The sequence below is a fragment of the Phocoena sinus genome, chromosome 17 (assembly GCF_008692025.1).
Source record: "Phocoena sinus isolate mPhoSin1 chromosome 17, mPhoSin1.pri, whole genome shotgun sequence".
Lineage (NCBI taxonomy): Eukaryota > Metazoa > Chordata > Mammalia > Artiodactyla > Phocoenidae > Phocoena > Phocoena sinus.
In genome coordinates this window covers 75,138,630-75,162,795 of record NC_045779.1, presented here as the reverse complement: position 1 = coordinate 75,162,795, position 24,166 = coordinate 75,138,630, and the positions used below count along the sequence as shown (strand labels likewise).

Sequence of the window (24,166 nt, the reverse complement as noted above, 5' to 3'; positions counted from 1 at the left end):
GTCCATCTTGTTTAATGTATCATTTAAAGCTTGTGTTTCCTTATTTATTTTCATTTTGGATGATCTGTCCATGGGTGAAAGTGGGGTGTTAAAGTCCCCTACTATGAATGTGTTACTGTTGATCTCCCCTTTTATGGTTGTTAGTATTTGCCTTATGTATTGAGGTGCTCCTATGTTGGGTGCATAAATATTTACAATTGTTATATCTTCTTCTTGGATCGATCCCTTGATCATTATGTAGTGTCCTTCTTTGTCCCTTTTAATAGTCCTTATTTTAAAGTCTATTTTGTCTGATATGAGAATTGCTACTCCAGCTTTCTTTTGGTTTCCATTTGCATGGAATATCTTTTTCCATCCCCTTACTTTCAGTCTGTATGTGTCTCTAGTTCTGAAGTGGGTCTCTTGTAGACAGCATATATAAGGGTCTTGTTTTTGTATCCATTCAGCCAATCTGTGTCTTTTGGTGGGAGCATTTAGTCCATTTACATTTAAGGTAATTATTGATATGTATGTTCCTATTTCCATTTTATATATTGTTTTGGGTTCGCTACTATAGGTCATTTCCTTCTCTTGTGTTTCGTGTCTAGAGAAGTTCCTTTAGCATTTGTTGTAAAGCTGGTTTGGTGGTGCTGAACTCTCTCAGCTTTTGCTTGTCTGTAAAGGTTTTAATTTCTCCATCAAATGTGAATGAGATCCTTGCTGGGTAGAGTAGTCTTGGTTTCAGGCTATTCTCCTTCATCACTTTCAGTATGTCCTGCCACTCCCTTCTAGCTTGTAGGGTTTCTGCTGAGAGATCCGCTGTTAACCTTATGGGGATTCCCTTGTGTGTTATTTGTTGTTTTTCCCTTGCTGCTTTTAATATGCTTTCTTTGTATTTAATTTTTGACAGTTTGATTAATATGTGTCTTGGCGTGTTTCTCCTTGTATTTATCCTGTATGGGACCCTCTGTGCTTCCTGGACTTGATTAACTATTTCCTTTCCCATATTAGGGAAGTTTTCAACTATAATCTCTTCAAATATTTTCTCAGTCCCTTTCTTTCTTTCTTCTTCTTCTGGAACCCCTATAATTCGAATGTTGGTGCGTTTCATGTTGTCCCAGAGGTCTCTGAGACTGTCCTCAGTTCTTTTCATTCTTTTTTCTTTATTCTGCTCTGCAGTAGTTATTTCCACTACTTTATCTTCCAGGTCACTTATCCGTTCTTCTGCCTCAGTTATTCTGCTATTGATCCTATCTAGAGTGATTTTAATTTCATTTATTGCATTGTTCATCGTTGCTTGTTTCATCTTTAGTTCTTGTAGGTCCTTGTTAACTGTTTCTTGCATTTTGTCCATTCTACTTCCAAGATTTCGGATCATCCTTACTATCATTATTCTGAATTCTTTTTCAGGTAGATTGCCTATTTCCTCTTCATTTGTTAGGTCTGGTGGGTTTTTATCTTGCTCCTTCATCTGCTGTGTGTTTTTCTGTCTTCTCATTTTGCTTATCTTACTGTGTTTGGGGTCTCCTTTTTGCAGGCTGCAGGTTCGTAGTTCCCGTTGTTTTTGATGTCTGTCTCCAGTGGCTAAGGTTGTTTCAGTGGGTTGTGTAGGCTTCCTGGTGGAGGGGACTAGTGCCTGTGTTGTGCTGGATGAGGCTGGATCTTGTCTCTCTAGTGGGCAGGTTCACGTCTGGTGGTGTGTTTTGGGGTGTCTGTGGCCTTATTATGATTTTAGGCAGCCTCTCTGCTAATGGGTGGGGTTGTGTTCCTGTTTTGCTAGTTGTTTGGCATAGGTTGTCCAGCACTGTGGCTTGCTGGTCGTTGAGTGAAGCTGGGTGCTGGTGTTAAGATGGAGGTCTCTGGGAGATTTCCGCTGTTTAATATTATGTGGAGCTGGGAGGTCTCTTGTTGACCAGTGACCTGAAGTTGGCTCTCCTACCTCAGAGGCAGAGCCCTGACTCCTGGCTGGAGCACCAAGAGCCTTTCATCCACACGGCTCAGAATAAAAGGGAGAAAAAGTAGAGAGAATTAGTAGAAGTATGAGGAAAGAAAGAAGGAAAGGAGGAAAGGAAGGAAGGAAGAAAGAAGCAAAGAAGGAAAGAAAGGAGGGAGGGAGGGAGGGAGGGAGGAAGGAAGGAAGGAGGGAAAGAAGGAAAAAAAGACAGAAAGAAAGATGATACAGTAAAAATAAAATAAAGTATAATATAGTTATTGAATTAAAAAATATTTAGAAAAAAAAAAGGGACGGATAGAACCTTAGGACAAATGTTGGAAGCAAAGCTATACAGAGAAAATCTTACACAGAAGCATACACATACACCTTCACAAAAAGAGGTAAAGGGGGAAAAATCATAAATCCTGCTCCCTGAGACCACCTCCTCAATTTGGGGTGATTCGTTGTCTAAAGGAGGGAGGGAAGGAAGGAAAGAAAGAAAGAACGAAGGTAAAGTATAATAAAGTTATTACAATTAAACTTAATTATTAAGAAAAAGAATTTTTAAAAAAAAGTCATGGACGGATAGAGCCCTAGGACAAATGGTGGAAGCTAGAGTATACAGACTAGATGTCACACAGGAGCATACACGTACACCTTCACAAAAAGAGGAAAAGGGAAAAAAATCATAGATTTCGCTCCTAAATTCCACCTCTTCAATTTGGGATCATTCCTTGTCTATTCAGGTATTCCACAGATGCAGGGTATATCAAGTTGATTGTGGAGCTTTAATCCGCTGCTTCTGTGGCTGCTGGGAGAGATTTCCCTTTCTCTTCTTTGTTCTCACAGCTCACAGGAGCTCAGCTTTGGATTTGGCCCTGCCTCTGCGTGTAGGTCGCTGGAGGGCGTCTGTTTTTTCGCTCAGACAGGACGGGGTTAAAGGAGCCGCTGATTCGGGGCCTCCGGCTCACTCAGGCCGGGGGTTGGGGGATGGGGGAAGGAGGGGCACTGCGTGCGGGGCCGGCCTGCGGCGGCAGAGGCAGCGTGACGTTGCGGCAGAGGCCGGCGTGACGTTGCACCAGCCTGAGGCCCGCCGTGCGCTGTCCCGGGGAAGTTGTCCCTGGATCCCGGGAACCTGGCAGTGGCGGGCTGCACAGGCTCCGCGGAAGAGGGGTGTGGAGAGTGACCTGTGCTCGCACACAGGCCCCTTGGTGGCGGCAGCAGCAGCCTTAGCGTCTCCCGCCCGTCTCTGGGGTCCGCGGTTTTAGCCGCGGCTCGCGCCCGTCTCTGGGGTTTGCGCTTTCAGCCGCGGCTCGCGCCCGTCTCGGGGGCTCGCGCCCTCAGCCGCGGCTCGCGCCCGTCTCTGGGGTTCGCGCTTTTAGCCGCGGCTCGCGCCCGTCTCTGGAGTTCCTTTAAGCAGCGCTCTTAAACCCCTCTCCTCGCACACCAGGAGACAAAGAGGGAAGAAAAAGTCTCTTGCCTCTTCGGCCGGTGCAGGCTTTTCCCCGAACTCCCTCCCGGCTAGTCGTGGTGCACTAACCCCTTCAGGCTATGTTCAAGCCGCCAACCCCAGTCCTCTCCCTGAGCTCCGTCCAAAACCAAAACCCGAGCCTCAGCTCGCAGCCCCGCCCGCCCCGGCGGGTGAGCAGACAAGCCACTCGGGCTGGTGAGTGCCGGTCGGCACCGATCGTCTGTGCAGGAATCTCCCCGCTTTGCCCTCCGCACCCGTCGCTGTGCACTACTCCGCGGTCCCGAAACTACCCCCTCTGCCTCCCGCAGTCTCCGCCCGCGGAGGGGCTTCCTAGTGTGTGGAAACTTTTCCTCCTTCACAGCTCCCTCCCGCTGGTGCAGGTGCCGTCCTTATTCTTTTGTCTCTGTTTTTTCTTTTGCCCTACCCAGTTACGTGGGGAGTTTCTTGCCTTTTGGGAGGTCTGAGGTCTTCTGCCAGCCTTCAGTAGGAGTTCTGTAGGAGTTGTTCCACGTGTGGATGTATTTCTGGTGTATCCGTGGGGAGGAAGGCGATCTCCGCGTCTTACTCTTCCGCCATCTTCAAGGTCCCCCCGCTCAATAAGTTTTTAAAGACTGAAGAGAATCGTGGATTTTAACTTGAAGAGGACATAATTTGAAGGAGGTTAGATTTCATCTTCAGAGAGAAGTGGTTTCCCCTGTCATCAACTCTGTAATTTTCAGGATCTTACAAGGTTTTGTATTATCTGTTGTGCACCTGGCTCGAAACAAAAACCGAGCCAGACCAAAAAAAGTCAAGGGACGCAGAGTGAGAGTCGAGGGAGGTGACGCCCTCACAGGCAAACTTCTGATCGTATTATTAGTTTAATTGGGGACACAAACGATCCCCAAATTTCAGATGATTAGCACGGGAAAAGTCTATTCCTCATTCACAGCGTGACGGGAGCTGTGGTGGGTGAGGAGTCCTTGTCTACCTGTCCGTCCAGAGCCCCGTGTTCCTCCAGTCCAGTGCCACCCCTTCCTCTGGGACTTCAGTGTCTCCCAGAGCCTCCGTATGCGGTGGCAAATGAGGGAAGAGACGGTAGAGGATCTTGGGGAAGGATTTTGTGGGCCAGGCCTGGAGGTGATCGCTCATTTCCACCAGACTCCTGACGCTACAGGGGAGGGGCGGTTGTCCTCTAGCTGGGCCCTGGGAGGGAAGGCAGATGCTTTGGCAAACGGCAGGCGTCTCTTGTTTAGTACACTTGCAGCCACAGCTCAGAAGACATGACTTCACCCATCAGGGAGTGTTCTTAAGAGAACTTTCCTGAGTGACTAGGGAAGTTTTCCTGGAGTTATTTTCACAGCGAAGCAGTCATTCATTGAGTCAAATGCATCAATTAACAATACACTTTTTATCTCATCCATTGCATGTCCACTGAGCCTCTGCCGCGTGTCAGACCTGTAGGTGGGCTGTGGGGTGACAGGGATGGGTGTCACGTGTTCCCAGCCCTCTAACAGCTCAGGAGCCGGGGGAAAAGCAGACTCACAAGTGCTGAGATAGAGGGAGGCTGAGGCACAAGTGAGCTCAGAGGAGCCTCCCGACCCAGCCTCGTTTGACCGTGGAAGGCTTCTTGGAGGAGGTGATGTTTCTCCTGATTTTGAAGTGCATGTAGCCACTGGAAGGGGAAGATGAGGAAGGAGTTCTCTGCAGGGTACTAACGTGGGAGAAGGCCGTGGGAGCGTGAAATAGAATGTGTTCAGAGTAGAGCGTGTGCTCTAAATGCACCCGCAGCCAATGAACCATCACTTGACCAGCTCAAAGGCATAAACTTAAGAATGCGTGTGACAGGGCTCGCTTCGGCAGCACATATACTAAAACTGGGACGATACAGAGAAGATTAGCATGGCCCCTGCGCAAGGATGACACACAAATTCGTGAAGCGTTCCATGTTTTTTGGCTGAGTGATTCTGTAAATAGTTAAATAAAATTTAATAAGTAAAAAATTAAATAAAATGCAGTAAAGTTTAGAATTTATGTACAAAAGGAATGTGTGTGACATAGTCAGCGATAGACATTAGAGGGTTTATTTTTTGCTTTAGTTTAACGTATATTCAAAATCACATAAATTAAAGAATTACTGTATAATTATGATATTTTTATCCACTTACATATATTTATGAAAACAGTTTTAAAAATTCTTTTTATGTGCCTTTGGTGTCATGGCCCGTCATCCCTAGACCCACTTTCTGAGTCAACTAGCACTTTCCCAGATCAGGTCACCATCCATCCCAGTCAAGTTATTGAAGATATAACACATTGGGAACCCATACATGCTGCTCTTACTGGACATTTTATCTCAAGGCCCAGATACCCATTGTTTTTTTTTTTTTATTCCTTTTATTCTACAGTTGTGTCTTTGGGATCTGAGGAACGTAACCGCAGAGCATGTTGTATTTATTATATGTAAAAGGCTTGTTTACAGTAATAACCAGGACATGGAATTTGAGGCCTCAGGAATAACTGCGGTGTCTGTGTTCAACTTTCTTGCTTCCTGACTTTTTCTGCTATTTGGGCAGGTGACCTCTGTAACTGTACCAAATTTGCACTGATTGAGGTCATAGGAGGCTGACGTGCATCCCCCTGATAGCGACTTTGTAGTTCATGATCAAAGGGGGAAAAACGAGAGAGTTCTCTGAGCAAATATTTGGCAACTCCCCAGTTTCTGAAGAAAAAAAAATTGGGAACAACTTTGCCTGAATTTGAGGGCGTGTAAGATAGTTCCCTGTACCTGGAACAGTGGGAGTGTATGGAAAGGAGCAGGAAGCAGGACCAGATTCTGGAGGCCCTGTGAATTAACAGCCAACTGAAGGCATGTCTCCGAGGTTCCGCTGTGATGCTGTGAGCCCAGAGTCTGACTGGCAGCGCTCCTGTGCTCTCAATTTCCCCCCCTAGAGGAGGACCTTCAGGACCTGGAAGGAAGGCAAGGGCACTGGAAAGGGCACCAGAAATGGGAGATGGGGAAGATGGCTTAAAAGGTCCTTTTCTCTGTGATATTTCTGAGGTTGATGAAATCTTTCTCCCAGGCAGTTTGGGCAAAAATGATATAATGCAAATAAAAATAGTTGTCTACCTCTGCTTGTCACAGGTACAAGCTCTGTAGATGTTAGTGACTCTTATCATTAGATCGCCCCGTGGAGTCCGCTTCACGGTTGCAGCATGAAGGTGGGGAACCTGTAGGCAAGTTGCTGGAGAGAGAGCCCAAGTGGAAGTGGGAGAGGCAGCAGTGAGTAGAGAGGAAGGCTGAGACCCCGGGGTGTGAGGAGTGCAGGGAGCCTTGCCCTGGGGTCCAGTTGACCAGCCAGTTTCAACTCCGTGGGACCCACGGTAAGTCGTGCTGTCCCTTTGGCCAAACACATCTTCCTGTTTCAAATGTGAGATGTGTAAACAGATGACCCTTGCAGTGTTAATATTGTATAATATATATTTGTAAGTTAGAATGTAGTTTAGAATGAAGGTTTCCCTAGTCAGCTGGGAAGGTAAATTGGAATTCAGGTCTTTAGTTGTAGAATGGGGGGCCCATGGGGGGGACCAGGAGGGAGGAAGGGGACACACACAGAGAGAGAGAGAGAGAGAGACAGAGAGAGGTAGCAGGGAGCGTTCAGCAGTGTGCCTTGCCCAGGCACTGTCCGTGGTTCCTGGTGCTGACTGAAAACCCCTGGGGATTTCAGGGTGGGTGCTACAGTGTATAAGGGTTTTCCTGGGCACCTCCTCAGCCCTTCTTAATTGCTTACAACTGCAGGAAGACTCTTAAAGATGCCTTTCCTTCTCTTGGGTGGACTTATTTCTAGCAAAATGAACAGACTTTGCCTTCATACAGAACTGGGTTAGGATCCCAGCTTAGCTACTTGCAAGATAGATGACTTAAGGGCAAGTGGCTTATTCTTTCAGACTCTCTTCCTTTTCTGCATAAAGGAGTAAAGCATAGTTAACCCCCAAAGGGCTCCTGTGGATAAGTGATCTCACAGCACATAAATGTTCAGTAAATGTCATTCTCCTTCCATGACTTCACACCTCTCTTCCCTGAACAGTGTTGAACTGGCCCAGAACGTTTTGCAGCCAAAACAGATACTCCAGTCGGTATTACGGATTACAGCTCACGCGCCCCTTTTTCCCCAATCAGGCGCCTTCTTGCTTTTGCTGACCAGGCTTTAAGGTCTTTTGCCCTTTTCTTGAAAACACTTTCTCAAAGTTTCAGTCCATTAAGCTGTGATGTGTAGTTGCTTGGGGTAAATGTTAGCATCACAAAGGGGCATAAACATACCAGGGCCAGGCCTGGCGACCCTGCAGCAGCGATCAATCAGTGTGACTCAGATCCTGGGCTGGGCTGGGAGAGGTCTTTCATCATGTTCCCTCCTGGGAAAAAAAAAGTTGATTTTGGTCAAAAGCAAAATTTAGTACCTGACAAAATGTGAGTGATGAGAGGTTCATTCATTCGGGCGTTCAGGAATTGGCTATTAAAGGGCTATTCCAGGCCCTACACTGGGCATTGTGGATGCGAAAGCGTGTAGAGATTGTACCCAACATAGGGTCTGACTCATTTTTGGTACTTTACAAATATTTGTTGGATTAATGGTTAAAGGAGTGAATGGATAGTTTTCTTCTTCTTTTAAGACACACAGAAGTCAGAGGGTCAGACAGACAAAATGGGAGGGCAGTGTGTTAAGATTCATGAGGATATATTCGAATACCTTCCGGAAGGCAGAGAGGAGGGCAGGCGGAGGTGGGTTTATGGAGATGGAATGATTGGGCTGAGTCTTAATTGGTGGGGAAGTGTTTGGAAGCTTAGAACCTGGATCAGACAACATCCCCACGAGGGGAACAGCTGGTGCAAGAAGCAGGGGTGTGAACAGACCGCATGGAAAAATTCAGATTCCACCGTTGGTGTGATTTAGCCTTCAGTGGTTAGGGTTTTGTGCTGCGCATGAAATAGAGCCTTGGGAAGAAGGGGGAAGCCACGATAAGACAGAAAGTAATAGGAAGAAGTTTACATTAACCACTGTGAAGAGGAACGGGTGCAAAACAACATGGATATTTCTGACATTTTTGTGTGCTTAGTTTATTTTCTGTCTTCTGATGCGGCTGATAAAATATAATTATAAAATACTTCATGTTATATGGTTTCTTACCTTGTAAATGAGTCTACGGAAGATACATGGGAATTTGGTAGAATGTTCTTTTTTTCCCTAATTGATGAGGATCTTAAGGTGCCAGAGAGGTTATGGCATTTATGCAAAGTCACAGGACCAGATTGACATTGTTCTGTTAGGAACGGAGCTTGGGTGCACTTGCCTGATTCGCGGCAAAGCCTCTCTGCAGACACCGGGTTGTGGTGAAGGAAAGTAGTGTTTGTTGCCGGGCCAAGCAAAGAGGATGGGCGGCTAGTGAGACCTGAACCCCTGATGGCTTTCAGACAAGGGTTTAAAAGCAACGGGAAGGTGAGGGTCGTAGGGTGTGTGATCAGCTCGCGGACATTTCTCTCATTGACTGGTGGTGAGGTGGCAGGGTGATGTTTGGGGATCTCAGTCATCAGCCTTCTGGTTCCAGCCAGTCTGGGGTCTACATGCTTGTGGTCAGCATCCTCTAGTGGGTGGGCGTCTTTATTTCTGCAGAACAGCTCGAAGGTGCGTGTCAGATGGTTACGTATATCCCTTGAGGAGGAACTAGGAGTCCTGAGGCTGTTTCATTGCTCAGCTGTTGTACGGGTTACCATAACTTTTCTCGCTTAACCGCTGTTCCTTTGTGTCTGCTTCCCCTCTCTTCCCTAATCGGTAACTGCTTGAGTCTGCTCTTTGGAACTCGGTGAAGGCCAAAGAAGTGAGGACACGACCTGGAGGGGGTTGTACCGGGGAAGGTACAGGGTCCTGTTCAGTTTCAGGCCCGCCTTTTCTTTGATACTCTTCATTCCTGAGAGAAACAGGGGCAGGGCAAGAACGGGAATAAAGTTTGGGATGGAGAGAGGTTAGCCATCAACTCACGGGGGAACTGGATTTTAGGGGAGCTCGGTTTCAGTCCTAAGACTGGACTTGTCATCACCTGACGGCCAGTTTGACGTCTTCTGCCTCATCCTCTCGCTGTTACAATGTGCTGGTGAGGGACGCGGCACTGATCGTGTTCATTCTTAGTTCATTACCCTTTTCCCACATTTGCCTTATTTCTTGACTTCCTACCTTCCCCAGGCACACAAATCAGATCTCCTGGCAGTCCCAGGCACCTTGTACTTCCCAGAATCAGCCATATCATATTATTCTAAAGAAACAGAAGGCACCATCTGGGGCTCTGAAGAGGATTTCTTGGGGACTGTTTACAGAAGCGAGGGCGGGACAGAGGGATGCCGCAGCTCTCAGGACACGTCGCCACTGTCCACCTGGAGGGAGGAGGGAGAGAGACAGTGTTACCAGAGTTTAGTGAGAGGTTTGGATTGTGGTTCATCTCTTTTGTGAGAACTTCACAAGCCCTGTTTCGATTTCTCTTCTGAATTTAACATGGAGTATTGAAAATGGGCTCATGGTCGAGTCATCTTTGGTCTTGGAGTCTGGACTGCGGTTTGCAATGAATAAACAACCAACATTCGTTGAACGAGTATATAACTTATATACTCATCCAAGGAACAGTCATACTGCAAGAAAAACAAATCATCTTGAAGCGTGACTTTTCTTAAAGGTCCAAAATGTAAAGTTTTCAAATTGAGATGGTGGTTACAGGATAAGCTGACGATTAATAGGGTTTTCCCTTAATGCTTAAACACATAAACCTTAATAAAGCAGTGTTGCCTAGCAACGCCAGGTTCTACCTGAAATAAATGTGCTGCACACTATCTCATCGGCTCTTCATAATGACCTCCTAAGGCTGTTTCCATCTGTCATACGAGTTAACTCATCCTGGAGATGTTAAGTGCTTTCACCGGGGTCACCCCCCATTTCAGTATCAGGCTTGGCTGCCGTCTGCTGACCTAACAGAGGTGCACAGTTTCTTACACAAAATCCTGGGGGCCCCGGGTGCTTCGGATTGAATTTATTTTGGAATTTAGAAAGGTAATAATTTGCAAGCAACATACATTGCATTTACCGTGGTGTGGGGGGCAGCTTTCCTCATCAGACTCGTTAATATTGATGTAACAGAAACGTGTAAGTATCCACACAAAACGAGATGTGTAAAGACTGTGAATAGCCTGTGTCAGTGCAAGTCGGCTTTGGCTGCCATCTCAGTTAGCATAAGCTCTTGTTCTCAGAGGGGGAGGATTTTGAAATTGTGCAGAAGAAGGCATGACTGTCTCAGCATCCTTCTACAGCAAGTGGCAAAGCAGAACTTCTTCCCTCTTCTTCTTTCCTTCTCCTCTACTCTTCCGATCATTGTCCAGAATGACAGGCGCCTGAGAACAGCCGCAGCCCCGACGGCCTACGTGCACTGGCCGCTGTGCCAGGCGCCCTGTAGGCACGATCCCCTAACAGGCACGGCGTCTGCGGGCCTGGCAGCTCCTGCTACTACCTGCCCTTCGTAAATGAAGGACTAGAGCTCAGGAAACGTGTCGCTCTCTTAAGCCAGCAGTGACTGAGTGCTGAAGGCAGAACTTAAACGTGCACTATATTAACCGCCATGCACGAGGCAAAGGTTACATCTCAGTCGTTCTCCCCGCTCCCACCCCCTGGAAAAGTGACCCACAAAATGTAGGTACTTGGCAAATTATTGGTGAAATGATGGATTAATGTATTGGTGATGTGGGCATTAAGCTGAAATGTGGGTACATGGTCATGGGTCCAGGATGGGGGCAAGGTGAAGCCTGGAGAAAGCACCGTAACACTTGGAATTGTGGTCACGTTGGGGGGGGGGGGTGTCACATTGTTACAATCACATCTGGAGCCATGGTCAGGGTTGGGGCATGGTCAGCCCTGAAAGGTGCATGGTCGCGGTCAGTGGCTGTGGTCCACGGGTGTTGGACTGGGTGGGATGATGGCAGCTTGGATGAACTTCAGGGGGCACTCGGAATCCGGGTTGGGGCAGAAGTGCTGGCTGGAGAGTGTGATCGGACAGTGGGAGGGGCATAATTCCCCTGCACCCTGGCTCTCTCTTGCCCAGAGCTGACCTCTTCACCTTGTGTTTTCTCTTTGCAGGGGGACCGTGGTGCACCTGGGATCCCCGGCTCTCCTGGCAACCACGGAGACCCGGGCATTGGGGTCACTGGCCCTCCTGTGAGTCCTTACCCACCCCGCACACCCTTTCTCCCTGGCACACAGTCAGCCCCTGCTGGCTCCCAGGGGACCTGCTGCTCAGGCCCTGCAGCAGGGACACGCCTTTCCCGGCTAATCTGGTAGTGGGTCGTTGATGCCTGGGCCGGCCAGGCTGTAGGTCTGTCCACCGTGACTGACACTGTTTCTAAAACTTGGTGTATTTCTTATAGGACTAAGGCTTTTCTGGGGAGACCAAGACTTGTCTCATTCAAAGAGGAGTGAGAGAACAAAACTCACTAAAAAATAAAAAGGAAAAAACAGTGCTCACTGGCCAGACTTTGCAAAAACTGAGGTATAGCCAGTGAACGTGAATTGGTCGGGAAAGGGGTGTGATGTGGAAGAAACAGCACGCTTTCATGTATTTCAGGCAAAAATGAGTTCATTACCCCTCTTCCTCCAATTAACGTACAGGTGAGAACGTAAGTGGAATCAAGGAGGTTTTTATCTCCAAAATAAAATCTAGGAAGTGGTCTTTGGATTGGTGGTTTTGATGAATAATTCACATCAGTCTCCTGGGGGTGAGCTGGCAGGCTCCCTGGAGGTGGTAACTTTAAGAACCGGAAAACCTTTGAGCTGTGAGAGGTCATGGGCATCCATGACCCCCAGGCCCCATCCAAGCTGAGGATTGCTGTGAGCGTCTTCAGTCAGCATACCCCGAAGACCTCCAGGAATAGGAGACACTTCTTTCAAAGCTAGTACATCTGGGTTTGATATTTGGACAGTTATTTCCGTAGAGAATAGACGTTTTTTAGGAATTTCTTTCCAGAGAATGTAGGATTATGCTTGTCTGTATCTTCTACCGCTGCTTCTAATTCTTCCCTTTGTACCACAAAGAGCCCACCTCCCCCCCTCCATCCCCACCCCTTTTACTGAATGATGACTTTCAGAACTTAAGACCAGTTTTCAATCCTGGGGTTTTATCCTCTGTTTAGTCCCTTCTTTGCTAAGGACACAGTACCTTATTCATGCGCCTTAAACTTGCATTTTCTGGTTTTTTGGCAGCCACGTTGTCTTAGTCTGTTCGGGCTGCTGTAACAAAAATTCCTTAGACTGGGTGGCTTAAACACAACAGAAATTTACTTTCCACAGTACTAGAGGCTAAGAAGTCCGAGATCAAGGTGCTGGCGGATCCAGTGTCTGGTGAGGGCCCGCTTTCTGGTTCATAGATGGCTGTTTTTTGTATGTCCTCATGTGGTGGGTGGAAAGCGTCAGGGGGTTTTCTGAAGTTTCTTTAGAAAGACTAATTCCATTCATAAGGGCTTCACCCTCGTGACCTAGTCACCCCAAACCCCTATTTCCGAATACCATCGCACTGGGGGTTAAGGTTTCTATGTATGAATTTTGGGGAGACGCGAGCATTCAGTCTGTGGCACTTGTCTTACTGTTATTTAAAGGAAGCTCCAATGCCCAGTGGTCTACAGATACTGTGGCTAAGCCTCTTAATATCCAAACTGCGCATGTATCAGTGTTGATACTGTTGGGATCATTATTATCTTAACCCAGAAGCACGGTCTAACTTCACCCCCGTTCAATGTAATCTGAATATAAACTGGAGCAGTACATGACCCGGTCTCTGCTTGGTTTTGCATTCAAGAAATAAAGTGATCCCATTCATTCCTCATCTGTCTCTCAAAGAATTTGAGAGGAAATCCAGTGTATCACCCACAGTGCCACTTGTTAAATTAAAACCCCCTTTTCTCCCCCTGGTGGTGCTCTTACACCCCAGGGCTGGTCTTGGGCCTCTCACTTTGTCCCTGAAATTCCCCGGGGCACTCTCTTCTCTGACCAGCCCCCTACCAAGTGCGCCTCGTACCAGAAATGACCACATCACTTCCACTCCAGCCCCCAGCAACAGGGCGACCTTCAAGGTGGTAGACACAAGACCAGTGGCCTTGTGTCTTCCTAAAGGTCCCCGGAAACCAGGGAGAAGGCAGGTGGTATCCTCTTGGAAATGTCCAGTTTTAGTCTGTTTTTCTTAGAAGAGATTCTCCGCTAAAATTTCTGATGAACAAAACCCTCTATTACATCCGTTTTATCTTTTGTCTTTGGCTGTTTTTCTTCATCTGCTGGTAGCCAGGAGGAACAACGTGGCAGAGGGTGTACTGAAGAGACAGCGCTCAGGCTTCCTTCCTTCTGAAATCCCGCTTTTCACGGGGCCTGCTCTGTTGGAATTAGGATTCTGAATCATGCAGGAATTAGCCCCTTAGGAGAGAAACGGACTGAAAGAGGAACCGCAGGGCTGTAAGCTGGGTGGTCCCTCTGTCATTTCACGGGTCTTTCCATGCCCCGTCCGCTCCCCAGGATCCATCATATCAAGCCCTTAATCAGAAAGCCAGACAGCAGAGGCGGGCACTCCTCGCCCCACCTCCCGCTTCAGAGCCATGAAATCGCCCGGGAAATACGTTACTACCCCAGTGATTCCACCTGAAAAGTAATTGGCTGCTTCCAGCCAAGAGGCCGAAAATCAACTATTCAGTGTCCTCCCTCCACTTCGACTTATTAAAAGCCTCCGTGGTGGGGGCAGCGTTACTGAATTTTCATGAATTCTGTCTCTGGCTGACGCTCCTTTCTAATGGCCTGGCTGTCGGTAATGAGGGCTCGGGGTGTGTTGAGAGCGGGTGTGCGGAGAAGGTGGAGAAGGGGTGCCGACAGGCTGTGAGTTCGTCCCTCACACGCCTGTGCTTTACAGGAGCCCTGACCCTGGCTGAGTGGTCCATATGTGGTCCTGTGCTGAGTCCAGAAGCGTCCACATCCTCAGCCCTTCAGTCCCCTGAAAGTTGGTTTATCCCTTGGTGAAGGCTGGGCTTCTGCAGAAGCATCTCCTGAGAACAGGATTCAAGGGCAAGGAGTTTATTTGGGAAGTTGTCTCAGAAATCACCCCTTAGGGAGTGGCAGCCTCCACTGACAAGCCCTTGGAGACTGGGGTACGGCTGCAGAGCTGTTCTTCGAAAAGGGCGGCAGAGCCGGGGTGTTTGCATACCGACTCCCGTTGGGCATTGGTGGAAGGCTGCTCCCGGGGAGCTGCCCTGCACTCGGGGTGAGCATCCCCTTACGGCTACAGACGCCCCCGGGGCAGGCACCTTCAGGGAGGAGCTGCCGGGTGGGTGCGTGCCCAGGGGATTTGGAGAGAGGTCCTGAAGGTGCCTGCTTCGTCAGTGTTTTCCAGGTAAACAGTCTGAGGCTCAGAAGGTGAGGTGACTTGGCCAGTGTCACGCAGCTGGGCCAGGGCCAGGGCCAGGGTGCAGATCACTGCCACATCCTCCAAAGCCAGTTCTCTTCCTCTGCTTCAGCTCTCCTGTGGCTTTGGCAGGATGGGCAGGGTTGTTCGCTTCCATTACGTGCTCACGTGAAGGCTGGATCCTTCTCGTCCTTCCTTCCGTGGCGCTGAGCTCCAAGGCCTTCGGCGTCCAGGAGCAGCGCTGACCCCTGGAAGGAGCCCGGGACTTTCTCTGCCGACGCCTGCACGTCGTGGGGCGGGGGGTGGATGAGGAGGCAGTTGTTTGGAGTCTTGGCTTCTCCCTTCAAGACATTAACCAAAAAAATCCCTTTGATCCTCAGGTTGCCTCTGATCTTCCTTTTGCAGCGTCTGAGGGCAGATCAAAGTGTTGCTGAAGCTCACTGAGCCTTGGAGCCTGAGGTCTGCAAGGGCGGGATCCCCGCTGGCAGCCCGCACCCCAAGACTCCGTGCTGAGCAGTAGTTTCCTTATGAATCAGGGGTGCTGGGCAGATTACAATGTGGTAGTATTGGTAATAACACTTGGAACCTTGCCTTGGACCTTCTGAGGTCATAAAAGTCCTTCCCAGACGTCTTTCTCAACCTTTACTGGCCGAAATTGCGCCTCCGTTCTCTACATCTTCAGTTTTCCCTCTCTGGAGTCACTTGTTCTGACGCCTGTTTACCCAGACGCTGAGGGTCACACACAAAGAAAACTAGTTCAACAGCCCTTAGACCAACAGTGTGATCGGGGAAAAGGAAGCATGGAGCTGATTGTGTGCAAAAACACACGTCACGTGTCCTAACTGGAAGGTGTCACGTGTCCTAACCCGTAGGTTCTTTGTTTTTCTTCTGCTCCCCCTCTTCTAGGGAGTAACATAATAAGAACAGAAATGAAAGCCGCTGAAAGCTAGAGCAGTCGTAACCGCAGCTCACGTGGCCTGCCTACTGCAGGGTCCGGGGTGAGCAGGGCACCCACACCCATTCTCTCATTTATCTCGTGGACAACTTCTCATCCAATCCTCCCAGCCACCCTTCCAGGCAGATCTTGTTCTCCCTTTCATTTTACAAATAAAGGAAGCCACTTAAGAGACGTGACACTTGCCTGAAGCCACAGTTAGGATGTGGTAGAACTGGGATTGGATGCCAGCATTCCAGCTCCAAGCGGATGCCCAAGCAGGGCAGTGGTAGAACAGAAGTTCACATTTACATTGTCCTTTCCTGTGCCAGGGTCTTCTCACGTACATTACCACTTCCGAACTATTGACCCGCAAGTCTAGCTGTTGTTTCTGTTCATATGTCGTATCTGCTGGTTTAGTCCAATTCCTTTGGTTCTAAGGACCACAGAGCCACTCCTGTTGTCCTGGAGTTAGGCTGGCCTGTGGCCCCTCGAAACGAGCATGTACAGCCGGCTAGCCCCATCTGCCCGGCTGCCACTTGGGGACACCAGGCATTTCTTGAGAGGTACCTCAAAGCCGACACTCAGGACAGGCTCTGCAGGGCTTCATTCCCGGCCACGCGCTCTCGTCTTGCACTGTGCGCGGAGCAAGGTCCTGTGCGCAGAGCAGGGTCCCGTGGGCAGAAGAGGAGGGGTTGGGGAGGATCCCTACCGACAACACACGGCCCCAGACCCCAGGGCTCCCTGTATAACCAGGAGCTGAATATCCCAATCTTGGCTTTTTAGATTAAAGTATGAGGGGATTCTTCTCTTGATGGGAAAAAAAAAAGGGGGGGGGGTTTAAATAAATTTCTACTCTCACTTCTGGTTGGAAACTCTCCTTTCTGATCTCAAGAAGGCTTTTTGTTGTTCCTAATAATAATTCCTAGGCATACTGAGCACTTATACGACGGGCCAGGCTCCGGTGGGAGGCCCTTTACGTGCACTGCCCTCCTCAGTCTTTGTAGTGGTTCTGTGAGCCTGAACTATGATTGTTTCCAGCTTACAGATGAGGAAACTGAGGCTTAGAGAGGTTCAGACAGTGTGCCTGGCTCACTGGGCTGATGAAAGGCAAGCCCAGCACTTAGCCTGGTACCCATGAGCCCTTGAGATAAAAGATGATGGAGAATGAAACGAGCTGTGTTTTCAAATAGATATCTATGGGAGGGAGGGAGAGGGGATCAAATTTCAAATTTATATAAATATAAACGGCAGTATTTTAATTGATGAGACAAGATTTATTGTTTGGTCTCAGAACTTCCCACTGTCTGGACTTTGCTCATAGAACAGTTTAGCACTGCTCTGTCCCTGTGTTTCCTGTACACCCGTACTTGGGCGTCGAGGCTGGAGCAGATTCAGGTTTGATCTTTCTGGCAAGACTGCCATCAGGAGGCGTGTGATGTCCAGTGGTGTCTTTGCTGTGACATTCACACCCTTTGATAGACAAGGTGTAGATCAGTTAGCACATCAGGGCTTGCAAATTGGTGCTATTCTAGTTCAGTCAGTTCTTTTTTTATTTATTTATTTATTTATTTATTTTTTTTGCGGTACGCGGGCCTCTCACCGCTGTGGCCTCTCCCGCCGCGGAGCACAGTCTCCGGACGCGCAGGCTCAGCGGCCATGGCTCACGGGCCCAGCCGCTCCGCGGCATGTGGGATCTTCCCGGACCGGGGCACGAACCCGTGTCCCCTGCATCGGCAGGCGGACTCTCAACCACTGCGCCACCAGGGAAGCCCCAGTCAGTTCTTTTTTATGTGTTAGCTAGGATACTTCTGTATGGAGAGATGTTCCCTCATGTACAATTCGGATACCCAGTGGAACAGCTCACATGGAAGGCAGAATATAAATGCTTTCCCTTTAATCATTTTCAAATAACGACTTGGTTGCCTAGCATCTTGCAAAGATGATCAATGAGGTGTTTTTGTTTTTTATCAATAATTTTGAACCCGTGGATTTAAACACATTTGACTTGTTTTAATATACTGCAGTTATCCTTCCTTTCGCTGTTCAAATGGTCTTATTTGATGCAAATAGGAGACTGTTCAAGTTGACCCTGCAGTCTTCGATAGTTTCCTTGCTCTTTGGAATGACAGGATGTTCCAGACTTGTACGTACTCCTTACCCAGATCTGGGATCAGTCATTTCTACAAGGAGCTGGAGTTCCTTTTAGTGGAAAAATGGTGTCAAAGGCCAAAATATGTATTTTGGGTAAAGTGACTCTTGAACAAACCCATCAGAGGGCGTAATCTCGGGAAAGAGGGTCATTATTGTTGAACACGTGTTTAGGCTTCAGATTTAGGAATGACATTGGGAAGTCATGATACAATCCCTCCTCCACAACACACTTTTCTATTTCTTAAAAGTATACTAGCAAGATAGCGTGGGAATGCCTGTTATGTATGGGCCAGGCACCGGTCTGGTTCTCTACTTAGAGGATCTTCTGTTTCTGATCACACAAGGCAAGGTGATCACCTAGCTTTGTATTTGTGTTGAGGAGTCTGAAGCTCAGAGAAACTAACATGCTCAAGGTCAAATGACTAATAATTGTTAAAGCTCCGATTTGAAATGAAGACCTTTTTGACAACAAAATCCATGCTTCACATGTAGATTTCATATTAAATGATGGGAGAGAGGAATTCGGAGCTTAGTCTAATGAACAAGTCAAATGCTTGAGGTGGATCATGGAGTTTAATTTGGAAACAAAAGGTGCCTCTAAAATCTGACAGCATTCCCCAGGCCAGTAATAAACTGTCCCTAAGCCCTTTCCTTGAAGGATAAGTGTGCAGTCTGAGTAAGGAACTACTTTGAAAGGAACGAAATTCGGATGTGTATATATTGGTCCATGTGTACCATTGACCTACAGCTTGACAGAGCAGTGAGAGCTAATGAAGGGAGAATGACCTGTGAGTCAGGTAGACCCCAGGTGGGATTCTGAGTCCATTGTCTTCCCTGCCCGACTTGCCCTCTTGGCTTAGGCCTCTGGAGATGTCCCCTCCTTCCTTTAGTGCTCAGTTCTGCACCTGAAATGCTTTTACTTTATTTTATCAGGCAGTTCTGGGACACATTTGGTGGGCAGGCTTTTAGGTTACCTGGCCTGTCATACTGCCAGAAACCTATGCCTCTGAGTGACGTCTCTTCTCCCTCTTGGGATATCTCGGAAGTTCTCACGGGCACTGCTGCAGGGATGCACAGGTGCACGGAACCGAGAACAGGCGGTAGGACTCAACCCACCTGGCGAGTGACTCCCGATGTGGCTTGGGCTGGTTCTTTGTCTCTTCTGGGCCTTAGTTTGATCGTCAATGGAAAGGATGATAACACAAGATTTTCCAGTTCTCCTCATACCATAAAATGTCAATTTTAGCAGAGTGCCGTGTGCTGTGGTCTGCTGCGTCCTGACCACACCCGGGGCCGTGCTGAGCACTGGCGAGAGCATGCTGAGCGCCCCCAAGACAGCACTCAGTCCTTTCAGTAGAGAGGACAGATGGAGCCCCGAAGCGATGACAGCACTAGGCCACACGTCTGTGATGGGATGCACCCAGGGGCTGGAGACCACTTCTAACGAGCCTCCTGGGAGAAGCCAGGGAAGGTTTCCGTGGGTGCTGATATCTAAACAGAGAACCAGCGTGTGGCAAGAACATGTGTCCAGGCAGAAAGGCAGGGCAGAGCCTTCTCAGGGCTGAGGGGCAGCTCTGCTCACTGCAGGGACTGAAAGTAGACACTAATGCCTCAAGCAAGGGACGCATCTTCAGTGCAACATCGGAAGCCAGATTCTAGGCTGGTCACACTCGCAGGATGGGAGACCCGCGAGTGTGTGTGTGTGTCTGGGGATTCTGGCTCTGGATGTACCTGCCCCCGCAAGGCCTGTGCTGCCCAAGCAGGAAGGGGGCACAGCACGAGAATGCTGGGATGCTGCTTCCACTCCACACCAGAGCTAGAGATGGGCTCAAGTGTCAGACATCCAGTGGGTGCCAGGATGGGGTAGCACTAGTTCAGGGGCAGGTGGAGAAGGTTCCAGGAAGATTCCCACGTGCAACGATAGTGGGTGGTATGAGAGGATGTGACACTATGTCTTAAAGATGGGGGAAGTCAGCTCCTCCTTTCAGGACAGTTAAAGACCTAGCTTAGAAATAAACACCACAGCATGTTTAAATAAAATTTCACTTCTCGTTAGCTTATTTGTTTGTTTGTTTCTTAGGGCCCCTCTGGACCACCAGGAGAAAAAGGACCTCAGGTACAGTATGATTTAAATAGAGGGCTGGGTTTTGATGGGAGAAATTATGCGATCAAAGCAATTTCAAATTGCAGGGGCCAGAAAATACAATAGTTTCCAAAAATCTTTAATGTCAAACAGTGCGAACTCTCCAAGGTGTAAGCACTGACCCATGGAATGCTGGAGTAGGAGGGAGTGGGGCGTTGCCCAGTGCAGTGAGCACGGTGATGGTGATCGTTGGCCAGACTGACGCTGCCTTTGCTTTCTGCTATCTCTGCTTCCCAGAAGGACAGCCATGGTTAAACAAATTTAATCACATTGCCGGAGGAACTAGTTTTGAATCCTGGCTTCACACCCCCGGCCACATAGCCCTGAGCAAGTGAGGGCTCTCTCTTAATCTGTAAGGTGGGTGGAAGACACAGGAAAATTCCTACAGGAAGTGAGATCCATCATGAGAGATGATTTGTGCTGATTCCTGACAGTGTCTAGAAATTTTCAGCAGAGTGGGAATGACTTTCCAATAACAAATAGTGATGGTCACCTGAGTGCTGGGCTCTGAACTGGGCCTCTCATAGGGCAATCTACCCAGCCGGCCAGCACCGGGGCTGGTTATCCGCACGGCACCCAGGGTGAGCTCAGGCCCGTCTCACTGCAGGAGCTGCCCTGTCCACTCAAGAAAGGGGCCTGCGAAGGGGGCCTGGGCAGTCAGGCTCACGGGGAAGACTTCCCGAGCATCCTTTCTGTGTGTATTTAATGCATCCACCTCCACGAGCGCGGTGAAATGCGTAAGCTCTGAGAAGGCAGCTCTCAGGCACCCATGTTCCATCGAGAGTCCTCAGAGCACCAGGCCTTTTATACAAGGAGAACCGACCCGAGGAAAGGGGGGCCTTATTTTGCTTAAACGGTGGGGGGGATGTCTTTTCTTTTTCTTCAGGGATCTCGAGGCCCACCTGGATTTCCCGGTCCCCAGGGACCAGCTGGCCAAGACGTAAGTAAAGGCAAAGGGTGCAGGCTCTGTCTCCCGAACCCTTCTCCAGCCTCTCCCGGCCTCCCTTGACCAGGATGCCCCCATGGGAGCTGGTCATCTTCACTAGTCACCCCTCCCCCATGAACATTTTTTACGTTTTGCTCCTCTATTCCCTGTGCCCTGTAAGCTTGCATTGTCTAGTTTCACTTCTTTGGCTTTTGTGTGATGCTTTCAGAAACTTGTAAGCTCCGGTTATCCCGTGCAATGTTTCCTATTGTTTTGTCAATTTTCTTTTGTACCTAGCTGGTCAGTTCTGCTCAGATCAGGTATCATCTTCTCCATGGACCTGTTCCTAACTGATCCCTGTAATGGCTTTCTCCCTTCAAGGGAATTCTACAGACTTACCTAATACTCTTTGAGGCTGTATCTCTTCCCACTTTGTGACAGTGACAATCGTCTCTTATCTCTGTGATCTGACTTTCGTTCAGATAGATCTGAGCTCCAAGAAGGTAGGAACCATGGGTCTTATGCATCTCTAGGTCCTTGATGCCTAACAGGTGACAGGCACGTAGATGTTACTCGATACAGACTTACTGACCAAATGGATAAAAGACAACCATGAGTTCTTGGAGCAGAGGTCTGGCACCATTAACCAGCAGTGCTAGACTTGTTGCTTAGACTCGCATCTTTCCATGTCTATAGTTTTGGTTCCTATAAGCAAAAACAATAAATCACCCTCCCCTTCCCATCCTTGGGTTCTGTTTCAGAGAAGAAAGTTACCCTCTCATTCCTGTCTCCAAATACTTGAATTTATTGTATCTGCTCCACTCTCAGTATTACACCCTTAGAGTCAGTTCCGTAGAAGAGCCTTCTTTTTCAAAGCTGGTCCTTCCTCCTGTGTTTGGAAAATGATGGCAGAAATTTAAGATAGGGGTGTGTGTGTGTGTGTGTGTGTGTGTACACAGACGTGCACACACAGGTACACACTTTGCATGCACGAGTGGTTTTCGGTTCCACGTTTTGGAAAGGAGTTCTAGGAGGGGTAGTTTACTGTTTTGAACATTCAGCACAGTTGAGTATTTCCTGAGAAGCTTCGGGTATTCAGCGGAGATTGGAAACCTTGAATTTTTATTGGTGCCAGTCTTCACGGTTGGGTGATTTTTTCTACTGAGTTACACCCAGCAGATTATAGAGGTTGGGGGAGAGGGTGTGCAGGGTGGGTCAGGATTATGTGCTTAGCAGAACTAATGTCCTTTCTCTCTTCTCTTAGGGTGTACCTGGAAATCCAGGAGAAAGAGGGCCTCCTGGCAAACCGGTATGTATGTCATCTACCTGTTCTGGACGAGTCTTGATCATCAGTCAGGGGTTCGGGCAGAATAAAATGCAGCTCGTATAGTGCAAGAGACTTTAAGAAGGGGCTTTTGACAGAGCTGTGGGCAGAGGGAACTAAGCAGAGATGCTGTGCCACCCAGAGATAAAGCACAGGGGGAAGCCAGTACCATCTTGTGCTTCTCTCCAGAGCCAAGAGAAAGCGAGGCTGGTGGGGAAGAAGGGGACTGTCATTGTGGGTTCAAAGCCACTGCCAGGAAGCCTGGCCAGAGGCAAGGAGGGAGCAGTGCCTCCGCCCCCCACTCCAGTTTCCTAACGTGCCTCTTATTGGTCCAGCTCACCCGAGAGCCAGCAGGCAGGTGAGTCCCCCGACACATCCCCAGGGTGCAGCCTCCCGGGCCTGGAGCAGGACAGAGAAGGATGAATGGTGATTTGGGGGAGAGCAAATGGACAAGAGCCGCATTCACGGCAAGTTCCACACTGGCCCGTGTCCTGCCCTTTTGTTCAGTAATGTCAGTACCTCCTGGCTTCCCCCTTTTTAGAGTAGAAGAAACTTTCTTTCCTCTCTCACAGCGAGAGCAGGTTGAGCGGAAATGGACAGTCCTGAGTGTCTGGTCCTGGGCTATATATCCATCCGCACTTTAGCCCAAGGTTCCTGCAGGCATCCTTCGTGTGCAGTATATTCACCTTCTGGGGAACCGCCTCCCAATTAAGTTACCAATGCCAGAGAAGCCCCAAAGGCTTAGCCAGTTAACCAGGCCACGAGTGGGCCCTCCAGGGAAGGAACAGTGTGGATGAGCAGGTCTGGGTGAGTGGGGCGACAGCTATGAAGACACAGGAGAAATTAGTCCATCAGAAGATGCTACCCAAGATGGAGGAACCAGTGGCGGCTGCAACTGGGGAATCTCAGGCCTCAGGGCTGGTGTCAGACTCCAGTAAGCTCCCCGGGGCAGGAGCTTCCCCTCAGGATGGGTCGGAGAGGCCATCTTTCTCCTCGGTGAGCCTGACCTGCTACAAGTTTCAGGCAAGGACCCAAGGCCTGGAGGCCCCTGAGGGCTTGAACATCTGTTCCTGACTTACCCGGGCTGCTGGGCACAGCAGAGATCTGGAGGGGCACCTGGTCTGCCTAGAAGCGTCCAGGAACTTTTCACCGAAGCCCTGCCAGTGGGATGAGTGAAAAGTCTTGCTGGAGGATAGAGGGAGTCAGATCTGTAGCAGCCGCCCCAGTACCCAAGTGCAAGTCCCAGGTGAAGTGGGTGAAAGAGTAAGGTTCAGGCCAAAGGCTGAAGGGGGCTCAGATGACCCCTCCCAAATCCAGACCTTGACACCTCTGCAGAGAAAATGACATCAGCAGAGTCCAGCTGACAAGGTGGACTAACTGTGATGTCCACGGCTGGTCACCGGCAGAGCAGAGAGAGAGACAGAGAGAGGATGGGTCTCTCTTTGACTACCTTTAAATTCACTGAACACGCTCTCCCCAGGTGGTCCCAAGTACCACTGGGTAGCTGTCGGTCTCTGTGATCTCACTAATCAGATGAGTCATGTTTTCAAGTGTCCCCGATACTCCCCTCTGGTTCAGTGATTCACCAGAAGGACTCCCAGAACTCAGGAAAGCTGTTAAGCTCACGATGGTTGATGGTTTATTACAGATTAAGAGCAGCACAGGGAGGAGACGCACAGTGCAGAGGCCCTGAGAGACGAGGCTCAGGGTTCCAGGTGTCCCCTCCCAGCACTCAGTTTTCCCAGCAGTTGTGTGTAATCAGAGGGCACGTGGATGACCACGTGCTCTGAAATGCAGCAGGTGTTGCCACTGAGGGACGCTCGGGCAGACCTTGGTGTCCAGGTCTCCTAGGTGTGGTACC

The 24,166-nt window shown here is 49.0% G+C and overlaps 1 protein-coding gene and 1 non-coding gene across 2 annotated transcripts in view; both read left to right on the top strand.

Moving 5' to 3' along the window:
- COL22A1 (collagen type XXII alpha 1 chain) overlaps nt 1-24,166 on the top strand; it is a 242,480-nt gene that overhangs the window by 162,798 nt on the left and 55,516 nt on the right. The window contains exons 39-42 of the mRNA XM_032609582.1: nt 11,531-11,608; nt 19,994-20,029; nt 20,943-20,996; nt 22,246-22,290. Of these exons, the coding sequence (XP_032465473.1) occupies nt 11,531-11,608; nt 19,994-20,029; nt 20,943-20,996; nt 22,246-22,290 (213 nt within the window). The remainder of the gene's footprint in view (nt 1-11,530; nt 11,609-19,993; nt 20,030-20,942; nt 20,997-22,245; nt 22,291-24,166) is intronic.
- LOC116742795 lies at nt 5,210-5,316 on the top strand. The gene has a single exon (XR_004346575.1). It is a non-coding gene; the product is annotated as a U6 spliceosomal RNA (small nuclear RNA).